This window comes from Lynx canadensis, chromosome B3, assembly GCF_007474595.2.
Source record: "Lynx canadensis isolate LIC74 chromosome B3, mLynCan4.pri.v2, whole genome shotgun sequence".
Lineage (NCBI taxonomy): Eukaryota > Metazoa > Chordata > Mammalia > Carnivora > Felidae > Lynx > Lynx canadensis.
Genome location: NC_044308.2, coordinates 111184763 through 111209895, shown reverse-complemented (window position 1 = coordinate 111209895; position 25133 = coordinate 111184763). Strand labels below are relative to the sequence as shown.

General features: G+C 45.3%; 1 protein-coding gene across 5 annotated transcripts; it reads left to right on the top strand.

Annotated features, from left to right (window-relative positions):
- Positions 1 to 470: 470 nt before the first annotated feature.
- On the top strand, positions 471 to 25133 carry MAX (MYC associated factor X). 5 transcript variants are annotated; one of them, XR_004343710.1, is made up of 6 exons: positions 471 to 733; positions 1480 to 1506; positions 9177 to 9284; positions 22227 to 22350; positions 22830 to 22930; positions 23609 to 23697. XR_004343710.1 is itself a non-coding variant. In XM_030319327.1 (5 exons), exons 1-5 carry the CDS (start codon positions 698 to 700, stop codon positions 23794 to 23796), a joined length of 483 nt encoding a protein of 160 aa, XP_030175187.1. In that variant the 5' UTR covers positions 474 to 697; the 3' UTR covers positions 23797 to 25133. The 5 variants fall into 5 exon arrangements, 4 of the variants coding, with proteins under 4 accessions (XP_030175187.1, XP_030175189.1, XP_030175186.1 ...); XM_030319327.1 differs by lacking the exon at positions 22830 to 22930 and having other exon boundaries at positions 474 to 733; positions 23609 to 25133; XM_030319326.1 differs by lacking the exons at positions 471 to 733; positions 22830 to 22930 and adding an exon at positions 1246 to 1326 and having other exon boundaries at positions 23609 to 25133.

Genomic DNA, 25133 nt, shown 5'->3' with positions numbered 1-25133 from the left:
CGCAATGCAGAGCAACTCAGGCACCAAAAAGACAAAGTAAAACTAGTCGCACGAGGAGAGGCATCGTTATTTAGGCAGCCGGCTACTCCCCCAGAGCCTCCACCCTGCCCCCTGGGCCCGGCGCCCAGCGCTCAGACCAAGCCCGGCTCCTGGAGCCCCAACTCCCTCCACGTGTCCTATCTTCCCAGCAGCCTCCTCTGCTGCCTTGGGAAGAAAACCTCCTGACAACTCGCGGTCTGCGGACTACGACTCCCAGCAGGCATCGCGCCGCTTCTCTCTCCGCCCCCTCCACAGGACACGCAGGCGCCCTGGGCTCCGTCAACAGGTTGGGCTGGCGACGACTATATGCAGTTCCTTATGGGATTTGTAGTTTTACTGGCTCCAGCTGGGCCGTCAGTCAAAGGGACGACAACTACAAGTCTCGGCGGCCCCAGCGTGACGGGCCCGGTCACGTGGCAGGGGGCCGACCGGGCGTGCGTGCCGCCGTTGATCCGGTGCTGCAGTGAGGAGGTGGTTCTCGCCCGTGTTGTGTGTGTGTGTGCGTGTGTGTGTGAGTGTGAGTGAGAGAGCGAGTGAGTGAGTGAGTGAGTGTGTGTGTGGGGGGACTCGGCTTGTTGTTGTCGGTGACTTCCCCCTCCCCTGCACCCCTCCCCTTTCCCCGCCGCCGCTGCAGTGGCCGCTCCCTGGGCCGTAGGAAATGAGCGATAACGATGACATCGAGGTGGAGAGCGACGTGAGTCCTGGGGCTTCTTCCTTCCCGTACGGGTTGTCAGGCGGGGACAGCGGCCGGGGCTCTCCGCGGGGCGACGGCGGCAGGGGGTCGGGCAGCCTCCTCCTCTTCCCCCAACCCCCCCCCCCCCCCCCCCCCGCCCTTGACTGGGACCGCCTCTGTCGAGCTCCCGGCTCGCTCCCCTCCGGGCTCCTAGCCGGAGCGGCCTTCTGGGACTGGAGGTGGGGAGGAGACACGCGGCCTTTGGGACCCCCACCTCCCCCCGTGGAGGAGGGTGCTGCGGCCTCCCGCTCCCACCCTATCCCGCTCAGGATCCGGGGGACTGGGACGGGGTGCGCCTGGGATCCCATTGTCCGGATCCCGGGTAAGGGGACGACGCTCAGGACCTGCCCCCTGGGTCCGCGATCACCCTCTTCCCGTGACCCGCGGATCCTGGGGGGTGAGGGAGAGCGGACAGGGGTTGGGAGTGCCCAGATACCCCGAGCTGGGTGCGAGGGGGAGGAGACAGTGCTCTAAATCCCCTCCGGCTGATGTCGGATCCTGGAAGGAGGGGCGGCGCTCGGGACCCCCCTGCCCCGCTACCGGATCCCGCTGGGGTGATGTCGGCGTGGGGTGGGGAGGGAGGGAGGGGGGTCGGGCCGACTCCCCACCCGCCGCTTCCTCCGCCGCCGGCATTTTCTTTCTTATTATTGAATGTGAAGTGTAAAAATAACTTCTATATTTTCTATTTTTTTTCTCTCTTATTCCAGGAAGAGCAACCGAGGTTTCAATCTGCGGTACGTCTCCTACTCTCCATTTCATTTTCATTTCCGTTCAGTTCTAGTCCTTTTTGGGGTCAGAGAGAAAAAGAGATTGTTCTATTATTTTTAATATTGTAGTAAACTCTCCTGTTAACCGCTAAGGTGAGGCGGGGCCTTGTTCTGGGGTTCTAGGTGGGGGGGTCGGGTTTGCAAATCTCATCATTCTAGACTCAGGTGATAAGTTTCAGTGGACTGTAGGTGAGTGAAAGGAGCTGTTTGCAAAGAAATGAATCGTTCAGTAGTTTTCACGTGGGTGATCTAGCTGTCACTTTGTAAGTGTAAAATGAGAAATGTGTCATTCTGAAGTAAATTGTATTATTTTGGGTCAAAGTTGTCAGATTTACTTTGGAACAGTAGGTTCTAAACAATACATGCGTAGTTGTGTGAGGCTGAAGGCACATGTGAAAAATCATCTTTAACCAAAAGTCATGTGATTTCTATAGGCCTATAGAGTCTAGCACAACCTGGTATTTTTCTAATGCAGAAATTAGAAATGTAGAGGAGCCAAAGGTTGAATAGGAAAGTGTCACAAACAGCTTATTGTGGTCTATTTGCGGTGAAGGAGAGGTATAAAGAAAATAGAAAAATTGTTGAGGAAAGCGTGGCATTGTAGAGACAGATTTGCTAAAAGGTGGCGGTTGAGACCATACAATGTTATCAGTAATTTCTCAGGGTTTTGATATTAATGTTCTCAGTAGATGTTCTGTGGATTTAGATAGACACTAATCTCATGCCTTTCCAGTCTGGGACAGTGCGGTGGGTGTTCCATGAAGAGATTAGAGAAAGAAAAAAAGAATAGACACAAAATAAATCAGAGTCAGAGGAAGAGAAGTACATCAGAGTGTCTTAACATTTGACAAATGGGAATGGTACAGAGTTTATAGAATGGGGGGTCAAAAATTCAGATGCCTCTGGGGGGCCCAGGCAGTAAGATCATCAGGAATAAAGTAGAGAGCAGAGGTGAGGACTAGGGCTCTGGACAGCACATGTCTTTACTGAAAAGACAGCCATTAAACTCCAGTGGGTTGTTGTTATGTGGGAGTGAGGGCTCACTGTTGCCAGATCTTCCTGTTTTGAAGAAAGATTAGAAATCCAGATTTTTTTACTTTTCTGATTGTTGACATGATGTTTGGGGACTTGTTGGAATTTGCAGGATGCCACTTTGATGCTTCTGTTATCACAGGATAAAAGCATGTCCACTGCCTTGTACCTACTGTTCAGTAGAGCAGGCAAAGTTTCTGCAGGTTCTCCAAGCAGATAGGCATTAAGAAAAATGTTTATTGAGAGCTAATATTTCCATAAAATCTGGAGTATGAAGTTGTTCCATAAGATTTAAAAAATTATCCCTGGGTAATAGTCACAAAAAAGATTTTGCTCTATTTTTCCTTGAAGTATTGTCAGATACTTACCTTTACACATGTATTTGGAAATTCAGTTCCTTTTTTTTAGTTACTATTACCCTTAATGGTGTGAATGTTGAGTTTCGTGTTTAGAACCCAGTCTTTTTTAAAACATTCCCCCCCCCCAAGTTTCCAGTTATAAAATGTATTCCAGGGCTTGATCACGGTTGGAGGATAGGGATTGGTTAGGCCTCCTTTGCAGAATCATTATTTGAATTAGAATTACATTGGCTTTCCAGTGAGAGAGTTTTCTTTGTGAAAGTTTGGCTTACAGTTCTTGAAAGCTTTCTGCTTTTCAAAATATCCATCCACATGGGTATTGATGTAAATTGCTTTATTAAATTATTAAAATGTTTCCACTCTCCTAGAATGCTAATGTCATTGTTTTTCTTAGATATTTTTAGTTTGGTGTTAAGGTGCCTAAGATCTTTCTCTTTGATTTTGGGAAGTGGGCAGTGGGAGTGGATTTGATTCTGTTTTTAATTTGACACATCTATTTGCTGAAACTTTTTTGTTTAAATTTTTTTCATGTTTATTTTTGAGAGAGAGAGAGAGCGCGCGCGCGCGGTTTGGGGAGGGTCAGAGACAGAGGGAGAACAGAATGTGAAGCAGGCTCCAGGCTCCACACTGTCAGAACTGAGCCCGATGTGGGGCTCGAACTCACAAACCATGATATTATGACCTGAGCCAAAGTCGGACACTTAACCAACTAAGCCATCCAGGCATGCCTATTTGCCGAGACTTTTAAACATTATCTGGCACAAAATAATCATAAGAGCATGGAAAGAAGAAGCAACCGATAAATTTTTATGGCATATCAAACAATTATCATGAACAAATAGGGTAAAAAGGATTTTGGGGTTCTTTTCTCTGTGAATACATCACTTTATTTCCTGTCGTTTAGTATAGATAATATATATATTTTTTAATTCGGAGGGAACTATTCATAAGCTTTGTATTCAGAAAAGGTTGTGGACTGTGAACAACCAAATATTCAGGACTACAGAAGAACTTCTAACAAGTTATTTGGAAGGTTCTGTGGGTCCTAATGTAAAAAGAGACCCTCATTTGTCTTTTATGAGGTCACAGTAGATACAGCCTTACTGTGTGAGAAATTTAAGATTCTCTGCAAGAATAGTTAGGAAGTGAGGTTAACTCTAACAGAAAGTGAAACTGATTTGGTGAATTTTTTTTTCTGTTGCCTCAGTGCAAACGGAAAACAGCTTCTCCAGTGACCAGTAAGCTTTGTAAAGGAAATAATATTTTTATTACTAAATTTTATGCATCTCACAGTCCCACTGGTATTATCTTACTCTTTTTTGGAGGGAAAAATCTGCATTTTAGAGAAACTTTTCTGGGACGGGTATGTTTCATACGAAGTAAATCCTTTTGTTTTATTTCTGTTTGGGAAGTTACTTTTGGAAAAAAGTGAAAGTAGACGAGAAATGTAGGATTAGTGTGTTAGGAAACTCAAGGCTTATTATCCATATCAGCTGGAGGTGTTAGAGTTACAGTATATCTGTTAAGGGGTGTAAAAACAGATCTGTGCAGTTTCACGTCTGGGTCTTCCTCCTATTAAATATTTTTAACTTCGTAGTGCTCTGTGCTTTGTTGGGAATTACAGTCTATTTAGAAGGGAATGAGCTCGGTCGTCTTTGAGATTGGAATTTACTTGGAAGCCACTGTCTGTTTTACCTGGAATTAGTTGCATAGAAGTGCTGCACGCTGCATGTAATTTGTGTGTGCTTCAGAGTGTTGACAGTGGTACAGAAATGCCAGGCTTGCTTCTTAAATACGCCTGTTTGTTAGACTAAAGGGTGTTCTTATGTTTTAAAGTCCTTTTTCAAGATGCCCGTAATGGCGAAATTGTTGATCGTGGAATCTAACTTGGTTTTCGATTAAAATTTCATGACCAAGGCATTTTTAATTTCTCAAATGGCTGTAGTTTGATAGCATATTTGGATAATAGCATTCCCAAGTTCTTTTAGGCACCAAATGATGCCAAACAAAACAAAACAAAGCAAAAAACAAAAAAAAACCTCAAAAACACATGTATTTAGTTGATTTTAGAAATGTATAGTAGGCATTTGGCTTCTAGCAGGAGAGGTGTTGGGAACTTGAAATTTATATCTTCCTATTAAGGACCTTAGTGGTTTCTCGTCGCAGCTGCCCATTATTTCATGTTGCAGTTTTCATGTTGATTAAAATGAGTTAAGTTGCTTAGAAATTCAGTTTTATTTCTCCTATTTGCTTCCCATCAGAAGTAATAAATAGATCTTTTCTGATGAGAATTTTGAACCTGTGTATTTTCCATGGTTGTGTTTAATAAGAGTAGCTTATTAACAATAAGCAACATTATCTCTCCTCTAAAATGCAATCTTTGAATTTCTTAAAGGCAGTACGTGTTTAGTGAGCAACTTCAGTATATGCTGAGCATTCTTTGTATTGGAGTTAAGAAGATTCTCCTTATAGGTGGGGTTAGATGTCAGATAGCCCGGAAATGGCATCGTTCTCGAAAACCTTGTGCATCCTTGAATAATGGAGCATTTATTTCCCCCTGCTGTTTGCCTACCTAGAACTTGTAGGAAATGAGGCTGCTAACTGATGTAAGGCCTTGAAGGAAGATACATTCTCTGTGCAGTAAGTTGGAAGGAAATAATTTAAAGAGATTTCCCTTGATTTTGAACACACCTCCTTAGCTTGAATGACCTCCTGCCAGTTTAGCAACTTCTTGGCTAGCAAAATAATGTTTGCTTTCAACATATAATAACACTTAAGATACACGTGCTTGTTAGTGTCAGAGGTGGACAAATTGTAGGTGAAGATTTTTACTCTGGCTGCCAGTATGGAAAGTTTGGTGGAAATAAAACTGAGAGGCTGGATAAAAACCTTGGCAGAGATGTCAAAGCTGGAAGCGATTTGGTGCTGGAGTTCCTGTTGAGCATCTGTGGGCCACTCTTCAGTATCGCACAACCCTTTAGGATTTCTGTTAGCCTGGGATGCCCTGAAGGAAAGGTTTTTTGGCAGAAGCTGCAAATTGAGTGTAGTTGAAGAGTGGCAGCATCCAGCCACTGCTCCTATAGGATGTAAGGAGGAAGGCATTTGCGGGCCAGCTGTGTAGCCCAGAAAAACCTCTGCTGTCTTCTAGAATTTGTTTGGTCCCATTCATCTTCATTCTCTAACATCTCAGTATGGGCAACAGAAAGCTGGCTGATTTCTTGAGTTGAGCTTTATTTAAGACACACAGTTGTTTGGCCCTTCCCGCACCCCACTCCCACCCCCTTGTTTTAAACTAGTTTTGAGTTTGTGGGAGGATCTCAGATGCTTTACACTGGAAGTCTTTACCCTGTTTTTCATTCTCAACTCTGAAATCTTGGCTCTTTCGAAAAAGGTTTCCAGCAAGTGAAGACTGTTAACAAAGTAGTGATAAGCCTGGCAACTGGCCCTCCATTTGGATGATTTGGGGCGGGGGGGGGGGGGCAGGGGAACATTATTATCAGGCTGGATGGATCTCTGTGGTTTGGAAATGTTTCCTGAACAGAATTCTCAGCATTGTGTAAAGGTTTTTCATATGGTCTTTCAAGCCACTAGAGGTATCATTTAGTCTAGAGTTGCCTGGAGTTAGGCATGTTAGTTCTGCATATTTTTAATTTGCTCTTTCAGATGAGGCCTAGGGAGGAGACAATACATCATTGCCATTGTCTCTGAGAGCTTTGAAATTGACTCTGGTTAAGAGTAACTGCTTGGGATGGACATGGCAACAGGGATTGGTCTAAGATTCTACCCTTCTGCTAGTTAAATTGGGCCTGGAACCACCACAGAAATTCCATCCACTACTTCGAGAACAACAGTCCCCAGCCTAGGCTTTCTACCAGGCAGTGGACTGCTGCCTTTCCTTGTTGAGCCAACTTCTCAAACTTGGCTGGCTCCCCAGATAAGAAGCCAAGATTTCTGCTGATGGTCCACAGCCAAGTTCACTTAACAATCCTCTAACCAAAAGACTTGTCCATTTGAGTCCTTTCAAGGCTCAGTGAATGGGAAGGGGTAGTGCATTGTGGGGATGATTTTGGTGTTAGATTATACCTGGCTCCACCTGTCTAGTGCAGGCCTGAGTGAAACCAAGTTCAACTTGATTCTAACCTTTTGAGATATGCAGGACTCTCCCAGAAAGAAAACAGACAATTAGGATTTTATTTGTATCAACGAGAGGAATTGTGGGTAACTCTGCTGTCACTGCTTCTGTGCACAGCTCTTAAGCCGGGAGGAGGGCCAGGAATCAGGGTGATTTAGTAGACAGGAGTATCTTGGGCTGCTGCTGGAGACCAAAGCTGTGCAATTAATTTGCATGTAAATAAACCATCTTAGGGAGTAGGTAACAAATGCCAGAGAGGCAGATGTCATTTCCACCTTCTCAGTGCTTTAGGTAGAGTCAAGGTTAGAACCCAGCCCACCTTACCTGTGTAGGTGACTAGAGGGGACAGTAAGTTAGGAAAGGACTGGGTACTTAAATATGTTCAATACTTCCAAGTTATTTCATACTGCTGTTAGAAGGCATCGGCATTCTTGTTCTAATGCTGTGTGGTGCAGCACACCTGCCTCTAGCCTTAAGTTATCTGGTGTCCAAGCTTGATCATTCCCTCGGTGTCCCCCTAGATTTCATATGTCATTGGAGTTCAGCAAGCACTCACTTTACCACGAATTCAGACTTTAACAAGGTTAGGAGGGTGTTAGAAGTGCCCAGGCATCTGCCCTGAAGGTGAGTTGCCATGCCATGTAGAAAGAACCATGGCCATGATGGGAACCAGGTGTCCGATTCAGCAGAGCTAGAGGTGAGGTGTTGTGCTTGAGACACCAGGAAGGGACTTTGGTTACCACAGCTCCTCCCAGCCTCCTCTTCCTCTGTAATGACTCAGACTTAGGCTTATACAGTAGAATTCTAAGTCCTTTCATTCCCATGACTTGTCTTTATAGATTTTTGCCTGTGCATCTTGTCTAGTACAAGGATTCATTTGAGGCATTCTTGTCTAAGCCAAGTTATTTACTCTTGTTGCTTCATATCTAAAGTGCCCGGTGCTCTGTCTGGGTAGGTTAAAGCTACCCGAAATTTCCATATACAGACTTGCTCTTTGAGTAGCTCAGCACAACCTTGTGTATTCAGGGTAAATTCTCAGAGTATATTATTCTCCATAATTCCCAAAGTGTGGAAGTGATCAAGGTTCTTGCTTTAGACTAAGTTAAGTGTCTGTGTTCCATTTGGAGGAAATGCTCTTTTAGTAGGGACCTGCTGAAGCTCTCTTGCAGTGCTCTCCAGCACTCTCTTTTGCCTGAAGCCAGTGTATTTTGCCGCTTGTGATTTGTCACCAGTCTTTGTCGCTCTCCAGCTGATAGTTCTTTGTGATTCTAAGCAGGACAGGATAAAGACTTCGGTCCAGTCTGTGGGTATTTAGATACTGCCAAATAAGCTTGACCTGCCACAGGTGCCTGAGGAAATTTATTCAGAGCCTGTGAGTGTCAGATGATTTGCTGTCTAAGAACAAACTTTCTGGCATAGCCTGTGTGAGGGGAAGCCCTTGGCAGGATGGCACCGTGGATCCACTTTAAAAAACAGGAACTCAGAATGTACTTGGTGTCTTTATCATCTCTGTCATAATCTCAGATTCACGCATCTGGCTTTTCTAGAGGTTTTAGTTTCGATTGTATGATTTGGTGAGCAGGTCTTAAACTAGTCCCTTTTAGCAAGCTGGAGCCCAGAGCAGACTCATGGTGATGGGTTTCACATGAAAAGCACTGCACCAGTGACTTTACTCCTTTCCTGGGCACCCACCATGAGGAATCTCTTACAGTGGGGGTGATCACATTTTATGAAGGGGCCCCTCTGGAGCTTTTCCCTGGTCACTTCCTAACCATGGACTGGCGGCTGTTCTGTCACATAAGTAAGTTGTGGGGGAAGACTGATGTTGCAGGAGAGTTGCACTTTGTCCCCATGAATAACTTTTATTTTACTTATGCATGAGCTGGATGCATCGAGCTACTTTGGATGTTCCTGTCGCAAGCCTTGCTCACCCCTTTCTCCCCCTTTAGCAGATCCTAATTCTGGAGACTCCTAACTGCCCACCTCGACAAATCCTTCCCAGCCCAATCGCCAGGGACAGCGCTGACAGCATATACTTCCAGGCTATTCCCCACCCACCTATACCAAGCAAAAGGAACGACATTGCTAATGTGCTCTTTTTCCCATTCTTCTAGGCTGACAAACGGGCTCATCATAACGCACTGGAACGAAAACGTAGGGACCACATCAAAGACAGCTTTCACAGTTTGCGGGACTCGGTCCCATCACTCCAAGGAGAGAAGGTGAGTTTATGGAGAAACTGATGGCCACAACTAACTTGGAACTTGCTGTGGGGCTTACCAGGCCACTCACCTATCTGGAAGGAAATTACATGGTTTCCTTACTTTTTGATTTTTGGGGTATCATTACACACCTACTCTGTCCTTAGCAAATAACGACAGACAAAATGGAGCTGCTTGTAAGACATTAGTAGGAGTTCTCTTTTAAAATCAGTATTACTTGTAAAAAAAAAAAAAAATTACTCCTTCAAGAATTTATTATAACTATAGTATAGGGAGCAGCCCATAGAAGTTTGGGATAACACTAAGGATTTCTGAGGTTAGTGATTCCCTAGACCTCCATGAGAATTTCTTTTGTATAGTTCGAAGTTAGTACTTCTTTTAAATGAGACCTCTCAGGAATGTATGTGAACCAACCTGGACACTAGTGATCTCCCAGTTCCAACAGCTGTTATTTCAAGGCGTATAAAGAGCGTGTTAAGCCATGGGACAAAAGACTTAAGGAAAGAGACATGTTCATACGAAATGGAGGGAAAATAGTAACTGATCTTCTCCTGCTTCCCTCCGCCCCACTGATGGCCTTCCAGAAACTAATGTTTTCCCTGGAGAGGTAGGCACCAGCTGTTTCTACATTTGAAAAACAAAGTTGGAAGCTTTGAGTAAAAAGCCTATGGGTTGGGGTCACTTCTTGGAATTTGGAAAAAACATCTGTTTGCACAGTTAGTTATATCCTGAACACAGAACGTAGCCAGCTGCTCTCTGCAGCAGTTCAGTGGTAGAAATGGCGGACTGGAAAGAGGACCTGTGTATTTCTGTTTAGTGATACAGTGTTTAAAAAAACAGCTGTTTTAAGAAAAATCATTGCTCTCAGGTATACTTTCCGTAGCTCTCCTGATTCAGTTCTGTGGGTGGGGGTCCTGAGTTTGGTTATCCAGAGCCAAATTTGGAACCATTATAGTTTCACTTTGTTTATACTGTCACTCTGGTAAACCATGTGCTTTATACCTTATCTGAGGTGTGGCCTTGTATGTGGCTGAAGCATGGAGTAAGTCTGACCTTTATGAAAAAACAAAACAGGCCAGTGAATACCTAGTATTGCAAAACCAGAATTTGTCATGGGTTAGGCCTACTTAACGTGGACTTGCTTTAAGTGTCCTTGAACTAAGGTGCTTACCTAGGATAACAGCATTCCTAGACACAACACCGTCTAAGCAGCACAGGAAATCTTTATGATGGGGAGACAGACTCATTCTTTTCGTCAAAGTACACACATGCAAAGGATTATCTCTTGTGTTTGTTTGAGCTGTTGACAGTCAGTGCTTACTCATATGCCATGGTATCGATTAAAACGACTTTGGTGAATTAAATGGAATGAGCTCCCTTCTCTTAGGTCTCACATCTAACCAGGAGTGGCACCAAGGCAATGTTTCCCAAGAAGTGGCCTTTGGATCACTCATGTCAGATTCACTACTGACTCTTAGACATTCTTAAGTTTGAGGACACTTTGGGAGAGGTTGGTCATAGGAGCTCAGCTGTACCATTTTCCTTATCCAGCCTATTTTACATTACCATAATAATCTTCCTTAAGTCCTTAAAATCACAGTATCCTAAATCTGTTGTCTCCTTTCTTCAATGAAGTTGATGATTTGAATTTGGTAGCTTCTTAAACTGAATAGTCATTCATTGTGGCCAGTTCATTTATTCACTCAGTCTGTTCATCGAATGCTTATTTGAGGTTTTTCTACATGGCAGGAACTGTTCTAGATACTAGGGAGACAGCCATGAACAAAACACACAAGCAGAAGCGCTTATTCTGGTGAGGAAAAGATAGAAAATGAGCTAATAACGTAAAATATATATAGCCTTTCAGTTAAGTGCTGTGGAGAAAATTAAACAGGGAAGGAAGGTTTGCAGTTTTCAATAAGCCAGACAAAACTCACTGGCAGGGCAACATTTGAACAAAGGTTTGAAGGAAGTGTGAAAGAAAGAACCGTGTACCTATCTGGTGATGAGCAGTCCAGGCCAAGGGAAGGCAAGTGTAGTAGCCACAAGGCAGGAACCTGGGAGCACTGCCGGGCCTGTCCAGAGCCGAGGCCAGAGTGGCCAGGCTGGAACTGCAGGGATGGTGACAGGAAATGAGGTCAGAGAAGTAGCAGGAATAGGGGAGAAGAGCAGTCAAGGGGCCAGGTTATGTGGAGCCCATTAATAAAGCCCTAGTGTGGGAATTTACCAGGTGCCTTTTTAATTTCAGAGTCCTGTTCTGTGTTCTAATCCAGATATTTCACACGCAGCATGAGTAAAGTAACCCTGAGCCCCTTCGCATCTGAATTCCACCGTCTACATTGTTTTCCTTATCTGCCAGCATTGTTTCATAGATACTGTAGGGAGTCTAGCAGGAAGAGTGCTTTGTCTCTCAGTCTTCCCTGTGCTCATTAAATGTTGTAATTTTTTAAAAATACGGTATTTGAACCTAAAGGAAATTGGCTAATTCTTGATTTGGATTGCAGTAATTAAGGTTGTGACATTGTGTAAATAATCGTGAGTTTGGGTGAGCTTCAAGTGGATTCTTGCAGGAAAGCCTCCAGGCTCCTTTGATTTGAGCATTTTTAACTTCCATGTGACTTCTCAATATTTGAATCATCTGTCACGTGTCCTAAGCCTTTTGATTTTTAATGCAAAACCAGTACTGAATGAATTGGATCCTAACCAAGAATGGGGGATACTTGTATTAAAAAAATAGCTTTAAATGTGAGACCCAAACTCTATCCTCGGCTTCCTTTATTTATACTGTTATCATAAACATTATAGAAAATGATCACCTTCTGTGTAAGTAAAAAAAAAAAAAAAAAAAAAAAATCAGTAATCAACATCTGTGATGCAATGTAAAAGTAAGCACAACGGTTCTCTGAGGTATTATGCTAATAGAATTGGACGTTTGCTATTACTGCTGTTCCTGCCGTCATTACTGTGTCAGAGATGAGGAAGCAACTTGAGATCATGGTCCCTGTCTGTAGCTGAACAGGGACTAGAACGCGGGATTGCTGATTGCCAAGGTCAGTCTTTCTACCATATCTTGTCTTTACGTTGGGAGCTCCCTCAAGGTAGAGCCGGTATTCTTGGCAGTATGTCATTCAGGGGCTATTGCTAGAATACTCTCCTCTGAGGTGGTATATGTAGGTGCCACTGAAGTGCAGACAGTTGAGGATCATTTAACTCTGTACGTTTTTCTGAGTCCACATAGCTTCTCTGAGAAATAGACCATTGTAGTTGGTGGTCCATTTGGGTTTTGCCATAGGTCGCAGCGTTAGCAAGTAGACTCTTGAATTCTGTTGTGTAAGTTTCTTGTTTCCCATGTAGTTCTTCCACTGGACATCCCACAGGGAAAGATGAGATGGAATTAGAACCATCAGCCAGTCAACCAGAGTAAGGGAGTAACGACTGTTCTCTGGGAAGACATTACTTTTCTGGAACAGAATTATTCTTTGTTTTAAGGGCAGTAGGTTGGGTGCTAGGGAGGGTTACCTGATGGCTTGCTGGCACTGAACTCATCCTATTGATGTAGATTCAAGACCTGGTGGCCAGCCCATTAGTTTGCCTTCACATGGGGATATAATTCTTCCCTCCACCCCATAAGTTAGCCCCAGCATCCAATCACACTGTCTCCTTAGCGTGGTTGACTTTAGTGATAAAAGGTTCTATTGCAACATTGCCATTTGTAGCTGTATGGTGGTTTATAGAAATTTCTCATCTTTTAAGTCTCTTCCTAAATGTGTTTATCTTAATGTTGATTGGTTTCAGGCAGTTGTGCTATGGATTTCTCCTTTCTGGATAGAGCTGTGTTAAAAAGAGAACATAACCTAAGATGAAAATAAAATCGGGGTTTCTTTTAGTGAGCATTAAGTTCAGAATTCTTTCCTTTTGGATGAGAGCATGAGGGCACCGCCCCAGTCAGCTCCTGCTATAGACTCTGGCATGTGGTAATTCCCAGTACGTAGCTGTGGAGTGAGAGTGCCAGAGGAAACTGTGGGTTTGCTCAGTCCTTGAACAAAAGAACATCAGCCAACATGGTTGTGCTCACCTGTTTAGTTAAGACCCAAGACCTATGTGAGTGCTGTAAAGGTTTAAAAGGTATAATAGTGTCTTCTCTTGAAGGTCTTGCTCCCTTGTTGGGAGAGAGGATTATATGTAATACCTAGCAATAATAAGGTAACGTGCTGAGCATCGAAGGAGAGGTTAAAATACTGAGCTAGTCTGTTTCATTTCCATGAAAGCCCGCTTCCTTAACATGTTAAGGCGTCTGTCAAATAACTCACTTGTGACAGGGAACCTGACAGTTCTTATAGCTGAAGGTCAGTGTCCTGTTAAAGTCACTCAGCACTGTGACCAGGGCACTTATCCCAGTTCTAATTGTTTGTGTAGTTACCCGGTGAATGTCTGCCCGTCCTCCACACTACACCATAAGAAGTACCATGAAGGCAGGGAAAACAGCTTCTGGTCATATTGCTTCCCTCAGTTCCTGGCACAGGAACTATGCAGAGTATTTGTTAACTAAAGCAAAGAGGCCCCCTGTCCATCCACTCCGGCCACGTTATACTGGGAGAGGCTCATTCTGGTGGGCGCCTCTTAAAGCGTGCAGTTCATTTGGCAACACTGTTTCTACATCATATGGGGCTGTTGAAGGGATTATGTTGTAGATGAAAGTAAACCACATCCCTGCCCTTTTCACCACCTTACTCATTATTACCTGACCAGACTCCAACCTGTGCAATAATTTGCTTCACAACTAGGTTTTTCAAAAATTTAATTTTCTACGTTAAATTTATTGTCCGTGGTTGCCCGAGTCTCCATTAATCCCTGGGTTCAGCAAATGTAAGTGTACTGATTTATTGAATTCCTTGTAAACTGTTTCTGTGCTACTGAAAACCTTTCCAGGGCTTTTCAGTGCCCCTCAAGGTAAGGATTGGTATTTTATGTTCTCTAAAGAAGGTGCCCACCTTGCCCTCCTGCTTTTTCTCCCCCTTCCCTGACTGTGGAGCAGTGTACACCCTCCTCTTCTCCCCCAGAAATGTCATCTGTTGGAGTTCCTTCCTTCTCTCAAGGCCCAACTCCAGCCTTACCACCCGGATGACATCAGGGTTTCACAGTGAAGAGACCCACTCACAAGGGCCCCCCAGCCTGTGCACTCTTGGCTGCTGGAGTGCCTCCATGTTCTCTTTGCCTGGGCCTGTCTGCCTGCCTGCCTTCACGGCTCATATCAAGCAGTTCACCACCCAGAGAACCCTACAGTATTGCTCCCCCATCAGCCCCAGTGGTCATGGGCTTCATGGGGCCTTGCCTGTGTCTCCCTTTTCTCTGTGACCATCTTATCACCTAGCTAAAGGGTGTGCTTCTCGAGGGCAGAAGCCTTGTCCACTCTTCTGGAAGTCTCTGCAGTGCAGAGCAGGGGAAGGTTCACTCCTATGGAGAGGACTAGAGAGCCAGGAAACCATACCTAATGCTTTTCCATCTTGAGATTTGAAGGATACCCAGTTGGTTTCCGGGGCTTCCCTTCAGCATTTCTTTCCTTGCAGCAAAATTACAAAAGTTTAGGAAAAACGGGAAGAAGAAAACCTCCCCTTCCTCCAACCTATAGCTTTCTTTTGTTCTAAGATTTGAAGACAAGTGTTGCCCAACAGATGTTTAATGTGAGCCACAGATACAATTAAAAAAAAATTTTTTTAATGTTTGTTTATTTTTTGAGAGAGTGAACAGGGAGGGGCAGAGAGCGAGGGGAACACAGGATCTGAAGCAGGCTCTGCACCCTCAGCGAGAGCCTGATGTGGGGCTCAAACTCACGAACCGTGACATCATGACCTGAGCTTAAGTCAGACGCTTAATTGACTAAGCTATCCAGGCACCCCTACAATTAAATTTTCTAGTTGACACAGTAAAAAAGTAAAATAACAGATGAAGTTAATTCTAATAATATATTTTATTTAACCTAGTATGCAAAAATAAATATGACTTCAACAAAATCCAGTATATTTTATGCTTACAGCACAGCTTAATTTAGTCTAGTCACATTTCAAGTGCTTATTAGCTATTTGGACGACCATGCACTTTAAAGACCTGTCTCCCCACTGGACACCCCACTTTAATATGACTGACATTGGGTGCCATCTTAAAGTGAACGTCAAAAGAAACTTGCCTTTTTTAGTTCTCCCCCAACAAGCTGCTATTATGAAATCCATGGAATAATTGATGGCATCTAAGAAGCAAGGAGATGATGGTATTACCAATCTGTGTATTCCCTTCTGGTTTCTTCCTCTGCACGTCTTACATGGGAGAAATGTTACAGCTTGCTGTTTTCACGTACCATGCCTTTTGCCCAGCTGATGATGTATTCATATATTTAGTCATTAGGCATGTTTCTGTTGGCTATTTAGGTTGCTTTTCATTTTTTGATTTTATAAATAATGTAGTGATGACCATTTTGTTGCAGGTGACTGTTTCCATAGAGTCGATTCCAAGAAGTTGGATTGCTAGGTCTAGGAGTAAGAACATGTGGGTTTTGCCATTTGTTGCCAGAATTCCTCTAGAGAGGATTGTTTTCATGTCTTCATTCTTTCCTTTCTTATTCTTTAAAGCAAATTCAAAAGACTAGTCTTTTAGGGGCGCCTGGGTGGCTCAGTCGGTAAGTGTCCGACTTCGGCTCAGGTCATGATCTCATGGTTCGTGAGTTCGAGCCCCGCGTGGGGCTCTGTGCTGACAGCTCGGAGTCTGGAGCCTGCTCCGGATTCTGTGTCTCCCTCTCTCTCTCTCTGCTCTTCCCCCACTCACACTCTGTGCCTCTCTCAAAAATAAATAAACATTAAGAATAAATTGGGGCGCCTGTGTGGCGCAGTCGGTTAAGTGTCCGACTTCAGCCAGGTCACGATCTTGCGGTCCGTGAGTTCGAGCCCCGCGTCGGGCTCTGGGCTGATGGCTCAGAGCCTGGAGCCTGTTTCCGATTCTGTGTCTCCCTCTCTCTCTGCCCCTCCCCCGTTCATGCTCTGTCTCTCTGTCCCAAAAATAAATAAACGTTGAAAAAAAAAAATTAAAAAAAAAAAAAAAGAATAAATAGACACCTTATTTAAAAAAACACAAAAACAAAAACAAAAGACTAGTCTTTTGACAGTGTTTTGAAAGTACCAGTATTACCATCACTGGAATTTTTTTGAAGAGGGGGAATTAATTTAGTAGGCAGAGTTAGTAATTAATTTTGTATTTTGTTTATTACCTGGAAGATTAAATCCTTTTCCACATGTTTATTTACTAGTTGTATTTCCTCTTTGGGGAATGTGTGCTCCTGTCCTTCATGGTGAAACCTTGATGAATAAGTGTCACACCCTCATCTCAAACTACCAAGGGCACAACATGTTTGAAACATGATTTGTGTTGACTCTTCAACAAATGTCTGACTCCTGGCTTTAACTAAGCCCCGTAAAGGGTATGATGCCTTCCCATAGTAAGCCACAAAATAGTCTAGTCTGGGGAGGGCTTGGTAGCAGGAAGCTTTGAGGGTGGCTCTGATCCCACAGCCTCCCTTGTTGGCATTGATGGGGGTTCCATTTTGGAATGAACCACTTTAATGCAGGCCCAGATTTATTGTGCAGATTCTTTAATTTTTATTTTCAGAAGATGACTATTCAAATGGAAATGTATATAGGCTTTGCCCTAGCTTTCTCTTTACCTTAATATGTGTAAAAGGTTGTGCAAGGTGTCAGAAAATAAAGGTTTTATGTTTCCTAAAATATGTAGTGCAAAACAAATGTCAGTTAATGAGTAGTTCTTTTTTCATTCCCCAGGATGTGGCATTTTGGTTCTTGAGGGAGCAAGGCAGTGGTAACATCTGATTTTGACAGTGAGGAGGGAGGAGGAAAAGTGATGAATACGACTAAGGTGATTACTTCTCGAGTCAGGGTTAGAACCCCAGGGAATAGCAATGGTGTTTCTAATGTGAACATTCTAGCACTACTCTTCTCTTCCTTACCTCTCTCCGCCTGCGTTCTAAAATAACGTGGCTTTTTACACAAATCCAGATTACTGTAATAAGCTTTACATCTCCAGAAACATGTGGAACTGTGCCTTATGTAAAAAGTTTTGATTTAGTAACCTTGGATTTTATCCTAATGTCAGTGTTAACTACTTCAAGAAACATTTGGGGCCTTAAGAAGGTTCTAATTAGAATGAAACTCTTGGGTTTGGATCCTTTTGTGAAATAATGTAGTCACTTCTTGCAACACATGAGGTGGGTGCACTGTGTTCCCAAATGGAGTTCTAGTCAAGTGGGTGCCTCTCGAGGCTGAGTTGACCCTTTCTTCTGTCTCCTTATTGCTGTGGCACAAGCTGGAAAAGGGGCAGGAACCTGCTAGGCCCCTTGGCCACACCACAGTGGGTCTTCTTTGTCCATATTGGTTTTATCCTTGTTAGGTAACGAGGCTAACCGCACTGTTGAGGCTGGTGTTTCCCCTCCTCCGGGGTCAGGTTCAGTCCTAGATAGATGCAAGCTATCTTGCATCCTTAGGCTTTTTCTATTTGTTTCTTCTCTGCTAGAAGCCTGTTTGGTTTTTACTTGTCTTTAAAAGAAAAAGAAAAACAATCTTCCTTCAATGCTGCTGTTATTACCAGCTACTTTTTTTTCATTTCTTACTTTGTCAACCTAATTTTAAAAAACTAGTCTTCAGCTTCAGCTCTATCCCTGCACTCATTAACTGTGCGGAGGTGATTTACCTAAACTCTGACTCCTCCAAGGAAACCATCCTCCCTGGGTCTTTATCGACATCAGTGTAGACAAATCACATGACTCTTTCGTAGTCCTTTCCCTCCTGCTCAGACTCTTCTCTCAGACCATGCTGTCAATGCATTTCTGTCCATCTTTTTTTATTACTTCCACAGTTTCCTCTGTGCTCCCAAAATAGAGGTGTCCTGGAGGCCTTGGTTCAAATCCTGACTCTACTACCTGCTACTAGGCAAGTTAGAGCACTGTGCCTCTGTTTCCTCATTTATAAAATAGGGGACGTAATACATCAGAAGGTTGTATGAAGACACCTGGCATTAAATAAGTGCTCAGTAAGTGTTAGCTGCTGCCATTCTTATCATCGTCATCATTTGTACTGCTGTAATGCAGCTGGGGCTTTGGAACAGGACCTGGCAGGGCTGTCCAGTGAATTTTTGCATGGCTCCCACAGGTGAAGGAGGAACCCGAGGAGCCACTTTACAAAATTGACTCGCACGGTCACATAAGAGGCCCAGTACCTCTTTGGTCCCCCCAGCCACAGTGTGTGCTGTCTCAGGGCTGTGTCCAGACCATTAAAGAGATCGGCTTCTGCTCAGAAAGGCGGAATCAGAATTTGTGCCTCCTAACTGTAAAACCTAGCAGGGAGAAAATTATCCCAGTTCCTAACAGGTATCCAAAGGCAACAGTCCATCTGTGGACACAATGACTTACCAAGTTCGGTCTGCTCAGTCACTCACTCACAGATTGCTGACTTAGCTAACCCTGCATTTCAAAAAACAGAAACCGAAAGCCCCGGGCCATTCCATAGTCCATGCTCTAAAGCCTGGGGCCGCACACAGTCCTACCATAAAGCCCAAGGTTCTTGTCTGTTTCTTTTTATTGTTCACATAGTAGAAACTCCTAAAGGCGCGAAGGGCCTGCCCACACCTTAATCTTGTGGCCAGGCATGTGATCATATGGTTTGGAAAGTCAGGAAGAGGGGATTTTAGATGTGTAGCATTTTCTCATCTCAACCTTTTGCAGTCCCTCCAGCGCCAACCCTCCACCCCCACCCCGGACTAGATACGCATGTAAATTTGGGGGAATTCTGTATTCTGTGCTTTAAGTTTTCTCTCGTTGGATTTTACTTGGTGAGTACTCTGGGAAGGGCACAATTAATAAATTAATTGAACCATTCTTTTGGACTTGGCTAAGAGGTGGCCTGGGACGCTTCTGCCTTCAGGCGATAATGGAAGGGCTGTGCTTAGCCCTCTGGAGGCCTTGAGCCGGGTGTATACCAATCCTTCTTTGGGGACCTCTGTGTTCTGAGCATCTGTGAATTTTATCTTCATGTGAAAACTGCCCTGGAATGGAAACTTGCACCACTCACAGGATCTTTTTCCCTTTTTGGTTTGTTGTGCTCTGCTTACTGCTCACTTTCACTTCATGGTTTCATGTGTAAATATGTGAAGAAGAAACTGGTCGCACACAGGCTGCTACTCAGTGTGGTATTTCATTAAGAGTCCTCACCAAACATTTTCAATCTTGCTTCTTTCCCCTCGTCCCAGCTGCAAATGAGTAGTTAAATAAGGGCTAGTGTTGCTTTCTGGGAACTGTTAGTGGGAAAAATAGGCAGACTTAGAGACTGGGATGTGAATATGCACAGCAACTGGATCCTGATGGGGTGCATAGAATTTGGAAGGCTGATTGGGGTCTCAGAGAATTTCTAGTCAGATAAGAAACAGCCACAGAGAGGGGCGCCTGGGTGGTTCAGTTGGTTCAGCATCCGACTCTTGCTTTCAGTTCAGGTCATGATGTCACAGTTCCTGGGATTGAGCCCCGCATCGGGTACTGCACTGACAGCATGGAGCCTGCTTGGATTCTCTCCCCGTCTCTCTGCCCCTCCCCTGCTCACGCTCTCTCTCTCTCTCTCTCAAATAAATAAGCTTTAAAAAAAAAGCCACAGAGAGAAAGATTATATCTGCAGTCACAGAGCGCATTAATGACAGAGCCCAGAATGCAACTGTCTCCTGGATGCCTAAACTCTTCCTTGCCACTCTGCCACCTTTCCTACAGTGCTACTTCTAAATTCCATCTCTAGGGGCACCTGGGTGGCTTTAGTCGGTTAAGTGTCTGCCTTCGGCTCAGGTCATGATCTCGCAGCTCGTGAGTTCGAGCCCCATGTCGGGCTCTGTGCTGACAGCTCGGAGCCTGGAGCCTGCTTTGTGTCTCCCTCTCTCTGCCCCTCTCCCACTTGCACTCTGTCTGTCTCTCTCTCTCTCAAAAATAAACATTAAAAAAAAATTCCTTCCGTAGTATCTAGAGAAGCAGAGTATTTTCATTACTCCTTTCTAATTATGTGCCCCCTTTTTTTTTTTTTTTATCCCCTAATAATTAGACCTAATAAGTCCCCTTCAGCAGAAATGGGGAACAGCAACTGAAGTAGCCTTGCAGCCAGAGTTCCAAGCCCCGGTGGCACGGTACTCTCATTCTTGCTACGGAAGGTGCCCTATTCAAGAAGCACACCTGGCTCAGTCTCCACTCTCATGCCTATGCCGTGCTGTTCTCCCTGCCCACAGTGACCCGTTGCCACAGATGTCACCCTGGGTTAGACCAGGCTTCACTGTTTCAGATGGGAGCGCTCACGTGTGCGCCTGCGCACACACAGAGGCCGAGGCCCATGCCTGGCACACAGTAGGTAATCACCCCAGCCAGAAGCCATCTTTCCCATGGCCTTTCTAATCTGTGCTACTCAAGTTACAGTTGTTGGTGCTGCCCTGTGGTTTGTCTGTGTATGGATATATTTATCTCCTCGGCTAGATAGTAAGTAAGCTTCTGAGCTAAAGAAGTCATGACTAATACATTTTGTTTCCCCACAGTGTCTGCTCAGTTCCTTGCATATAATTTGCACCAGATAAAAATGGTTGAATATGAACAATTTCCTTTTGAGGAAATTGCCTTAAGCATGCTATAAGAGGAAAGCCTGGAAATTCTAGTACTTGTGAGGACTGGTGAATAAATCCAGGCCTTGCAAACTTCTCTGATGCCCAGCCCAGCCCGAGGTATATAAATTGAGATTGTCAGGATTTAATACAAGTGGATTTAGTTTTGCTATCCTGAGTGTGGATGTTTTCTCTGCCTTTTCCCCCCTGTTGTGTTCTGGTTGTCAAGGACCCGCCAGGATTGTAACACAGAATTGTCGAGTACTGCCCTACCCCGAGTAAGAAATTTTGCTACTCCTCAGAAGCCTCGGTGGCCTGAATGCCACACTCAACTTCTAGACTGCCCTGCCTTGGGCATCAGTCCTCTTGGCTTTGTACCATTCTACCTGTTTGGCTAGTTGGCTGCTTGGCCGTGAGTAACTCTGGCCATGCTTGCAACCTGGAGGGAATCTTCCAGGCATGTTTGGCCTTCAGGGGCAGAGTAACCTGACATCCATTTTAATGGCTTATCAACTTGTTCCTCTAACAGGGCAGTGCCTAGGCTGCCCACGGCTGTGGTAAAGGTGTGGTTGCTTCCTGAAATGGCCCAATCTCATGCCCTTCCTGTGTTGACATCAAGCTCTGACAGCTTTCACAAAAGCCTCTTTAGCCAGGAAGGCTGAAATGGTGACACAGCAGCACAGCTCAGTTGGAAATAGGTAACACAGTCAGGGTTTGTCTGAAATCTAGGGACCTTGGGGAAAAATTTTGAGCCTCCTCCAACTCCGAGCTGGCTCCCACCGAGATCTTGCTCTTGTCTCACTGGACCAGCTGCCCGTAGTCACACCCTAGCAGAGAGTGAGTAGCCCAAGCTCTCGGCTAAGTAGTAGTTCAGTGTTTTCAGACATGGCCAGGCCGAAAGTTGAAAGCAATCTAAAGAACCAAAGGGGATGGGGGGAGTACAAATTCAGGAGTCAGATGGATCCGAGTTCGAATTCCAGGCTCTGCCACTATCTAGCTGTTGACTTTGGCTAACCGAGTAAACTTCTCTGAGCCTCGGGTCCCTGGTGGAGCCGCCTCTCAGAGAGTGCTGCTGCATAAAGCACTTGACGCCTTGACTGGCACAAAGAAGGCTCTTAGCAGCGATTCCTGTGTTTCCTCAGCCTTGTCCCACCTCACCCTCCTGCTTCCATTCCCCCGTGCTGCTGTTGCAGAAAGGCATGGTTTCCTCACCGCTTGGACTAGGTCTTTATTTTGTCCCCTTTGCTTTTTTTCATATTGCAACAGGCATCCCGGGCCCAAATCCTAGACAAAGCCACAGAGTATATCCAGTATATGCGAAGGAAAAACCACACACACCAGCAAGATATCGATGACCTCAAGCGGCAGAATGCTCTCCTGGAGCAGCAAGGTGAGCACGTGAGCCGGTGGGGCAGCCGGCCCTGCTGTGCTCCTGCCAGGTCAGGGCTTCGCACCTGGGCCTGCAGAGTCAGAACCAGTCACGGAGCGCGTGCTCATAAGCAGCGGCAGCCCTGCTTCTTGGGCCTGAATAGTTGAGTGTTAGAACCATCCTGAGGAAGGACCTGAGCCGCCAGTGAGGGAACAGTGGAGTCTAGGGGTTGGACATTTGGAGACTTTCTTTCTGACCTGATCTCTCCCCTTCTTGGGGCTCAGGTGCTCTGCCTGCGGTAGGGGTCACACCTGGCATCAGGTGTCTCAAAAGAGCTTTGAGGTCCTTGGATTGGAGTGTGCTTTGTAAGTACCAGAAACTCCAGGTTTTCAGGGACAGTGAGCCCTCCCCATTGTCAATGGTAGTCCAATCAGGGCAGCCTATGGGCCAGGCCCATGCTGTTCTCCAATGCTCACACCCACCTTTTCCTACAACCACAGGGGAAAGCGAGAGCTGATCAAGTTCTTTGTTCCTGGGGAATTCACTTCTCTTCCTCCCTCATGGAAGATGCAAGTAAAAGGAAATGCAAGTAACCACCTGGGTTAGAACACCTCAAATAAAATAAAATAAAATAAGATAAAATGAGTGGGTTGACCTTCCAGGCTCAAGATGAGCTGAACCCCGAGGGATGGGCAGTGGGGGGCAGTATCGGGTTGGTTACTGGGCCACGCAGCCTGCATGGAGGGGCTGTGTGTCGAGAGGCCCAGGTATGCTGTGTGCATTGGCGACTTGCTTCCAAGTGTCCAGCTTGTCTTTCCAAGTGGATCTTGTACGAGAGAGCTAAGCCAGAACTTTTCTTTGGCCGACATCTTATGTCATCCTTCCCTGCTGTTGTGTGGCCTTCACACCCTTGTGGAGCCTGGCATCGCCAGGCCATCTTCTCTGTCATTGTGCTGCTGGGTCCCACAGGGAGCGTATGCTCCTGTCTCTACAGTCGACTTCCATGGCAGGACGGTGACATCACAAGCCTTCTCTTTAGGGTTGGGAGGCATTGCAGAGTGGCTGGCCATGTCCACTGGGCCCCCAGGTCTGGCTGGGAAAGGAGGAAGGAAATGAAGTGTGTGGGTGGAACAGGCACCAGAAGGGAGTTACTTCTGAGCCACCCTGAGCCTCGGGGGCCAGCAAGCCCTTCGGAAGAACAGGCTGGACCCTGAGCTGAGACTCGGTTGCTTCCCTAGTCTCCAGAAGGCTGTAACCCGCTCGCTTGGTTGCCTTTCAGTCCGTGCACTGGAGAAGGCGAGGTCGAGTGCCCAACTGCAGACCAACTACCCCTCCTCAGACAACAGCCTCTACACCAACGCCAAGGGCAGCACCATCTCTGCCTTCGATGGAGGCTCAGACTCCAGCTCGGAGTCGGAGCCCGAAGAGCCCCAAAGCAGGAAGAAGCTCCGGATGGAGGCCAGCTAAGCTCCGCGGGGCAGGCCAGCAATACAAACTGTCTGTCTCCTCCATCGTCCCATCCTCCTTTCAGTTCATCCTTAGAACCCTCAGAACCATTTAAGAGACTCTTGTTTTCCTCTTTTCTCTTATTATTTTTTTTTTTAATTTTATTTTTACGTAGAAGCTCTTGGACAACAGCTCTCGTTCTCCTTCCCCATTTCCACAAGCTTTTTTTTAATGTTTCCCTTCAGGGATTCCCTGTCCCCACCAGGAATTTTTAAACCAAAATACCCCAACTTGGCAGCTTTTTCTGTGGAGGACAGACGGCCGGCCGGACCTCTGAGCACATGGTGTCCTGACCACCCACCAGCTCCTCCAGCCCCGCCGGGCACATGCCCGGAGGACTCCTGCCCCTCCCAGGCCTTTCCTCCCAGGCCACCCTCACCTCCGTTTGATAGACTTTGTGAATCTGTGGACTGCTCTACTTTAAGAAGATGACCAGTTTGGAGTAATCAGAATTAATCCCCCTTCTTTTTAAGTTTTTGTTTTTGTTTTTTTCTAAAAAGCTATTTATCGCTCCTATTGAAAGGCCAGATCCTTGAAGAAGTTTGTGGTATAAATACAAGTGGGGACAGATTTGCAGCACAGAGTCTTTGGCCTGTTTCACTCCTGCTTCTCCCAGCCAACCTTAGGGAGGGCTGCGTGACACTCGTGTGGTATGTGTGGGGGACAGCGGGCAGCAGTGAAGTGGTAGCCGCCAGGGGGTGGTAGGGGGTGGGACAAGGAGGGAGGATCGGGTCGGGTAGAGGTTTTGTATTGAGGGCCAGTGATGATGTTTTGATATTTATTTCCTGCTACTGAAATTTGAATCTGAGTGAATTGTCCCTATTTCTGATGACGTCGGTATTGCAAAGCGACAGATTCATAAAGTAATGATCAAATCTTCCTTTCTTTCCGTGTGTATTTCTAAGAAATAGAGCCAACTGATTTTGTATGTAAATACCAAGAGCAATTTACCTGGTACTAAACCCGCACCCCAGTGCGGACCCTTCCCCACCCTGACCCCATTCCTGTTCCAACTGTCCTGGACCCCGTTCCCATTGTGTGATCCAGCCCTGGTCCTGGCTGCGGTCAGCAGATCCCAGTGAAGGGTTTTGTGTGTTTAGGCCTCATTTCTTTGTCTTTTTCCTACTCCGTTCCTGGCATTTGCTGATTTCTAGTGTGTACTCTGTAGTCTCAGTCCGTGTTTGATTCCATTCCATGGAAATAAAAAGTATGTTGTACATACTGCCCAAGAATTGTCTTGCAAGTTAAGGCTTTCCCCTTTACTATAAGACTATAAATAAAAACTTATTTTATCCTTC

What these genes read in the sequence shown, in the direction of transcription:
- MAX (XM_030319326.1), top strand. Translation starts at nt 1,261, where the DNA reads ATGTCGGATCCTGGAAGGAGGGGCGGCGCTCGGGACCCCCCTGCCCCG. An exon ending in CATCACTCCAAGGAGAGAAG is followed by an intron (nt 9,285 to 22,226) that starts GTGAGTTTATGG and finishes ATATTGCAACAG; the next exon opens with GCATCCCGGGCCCAAATCCT. An exon ending in TGCTCTCCTGGAGCAGCAAG is followed by an intron (nt 22,351 to 23,608) that starts GTGAGCACGTGA and finishes GTTGCCTTTCAG; the next exon opens with TCCGTGCACTGGAGAAGGCG.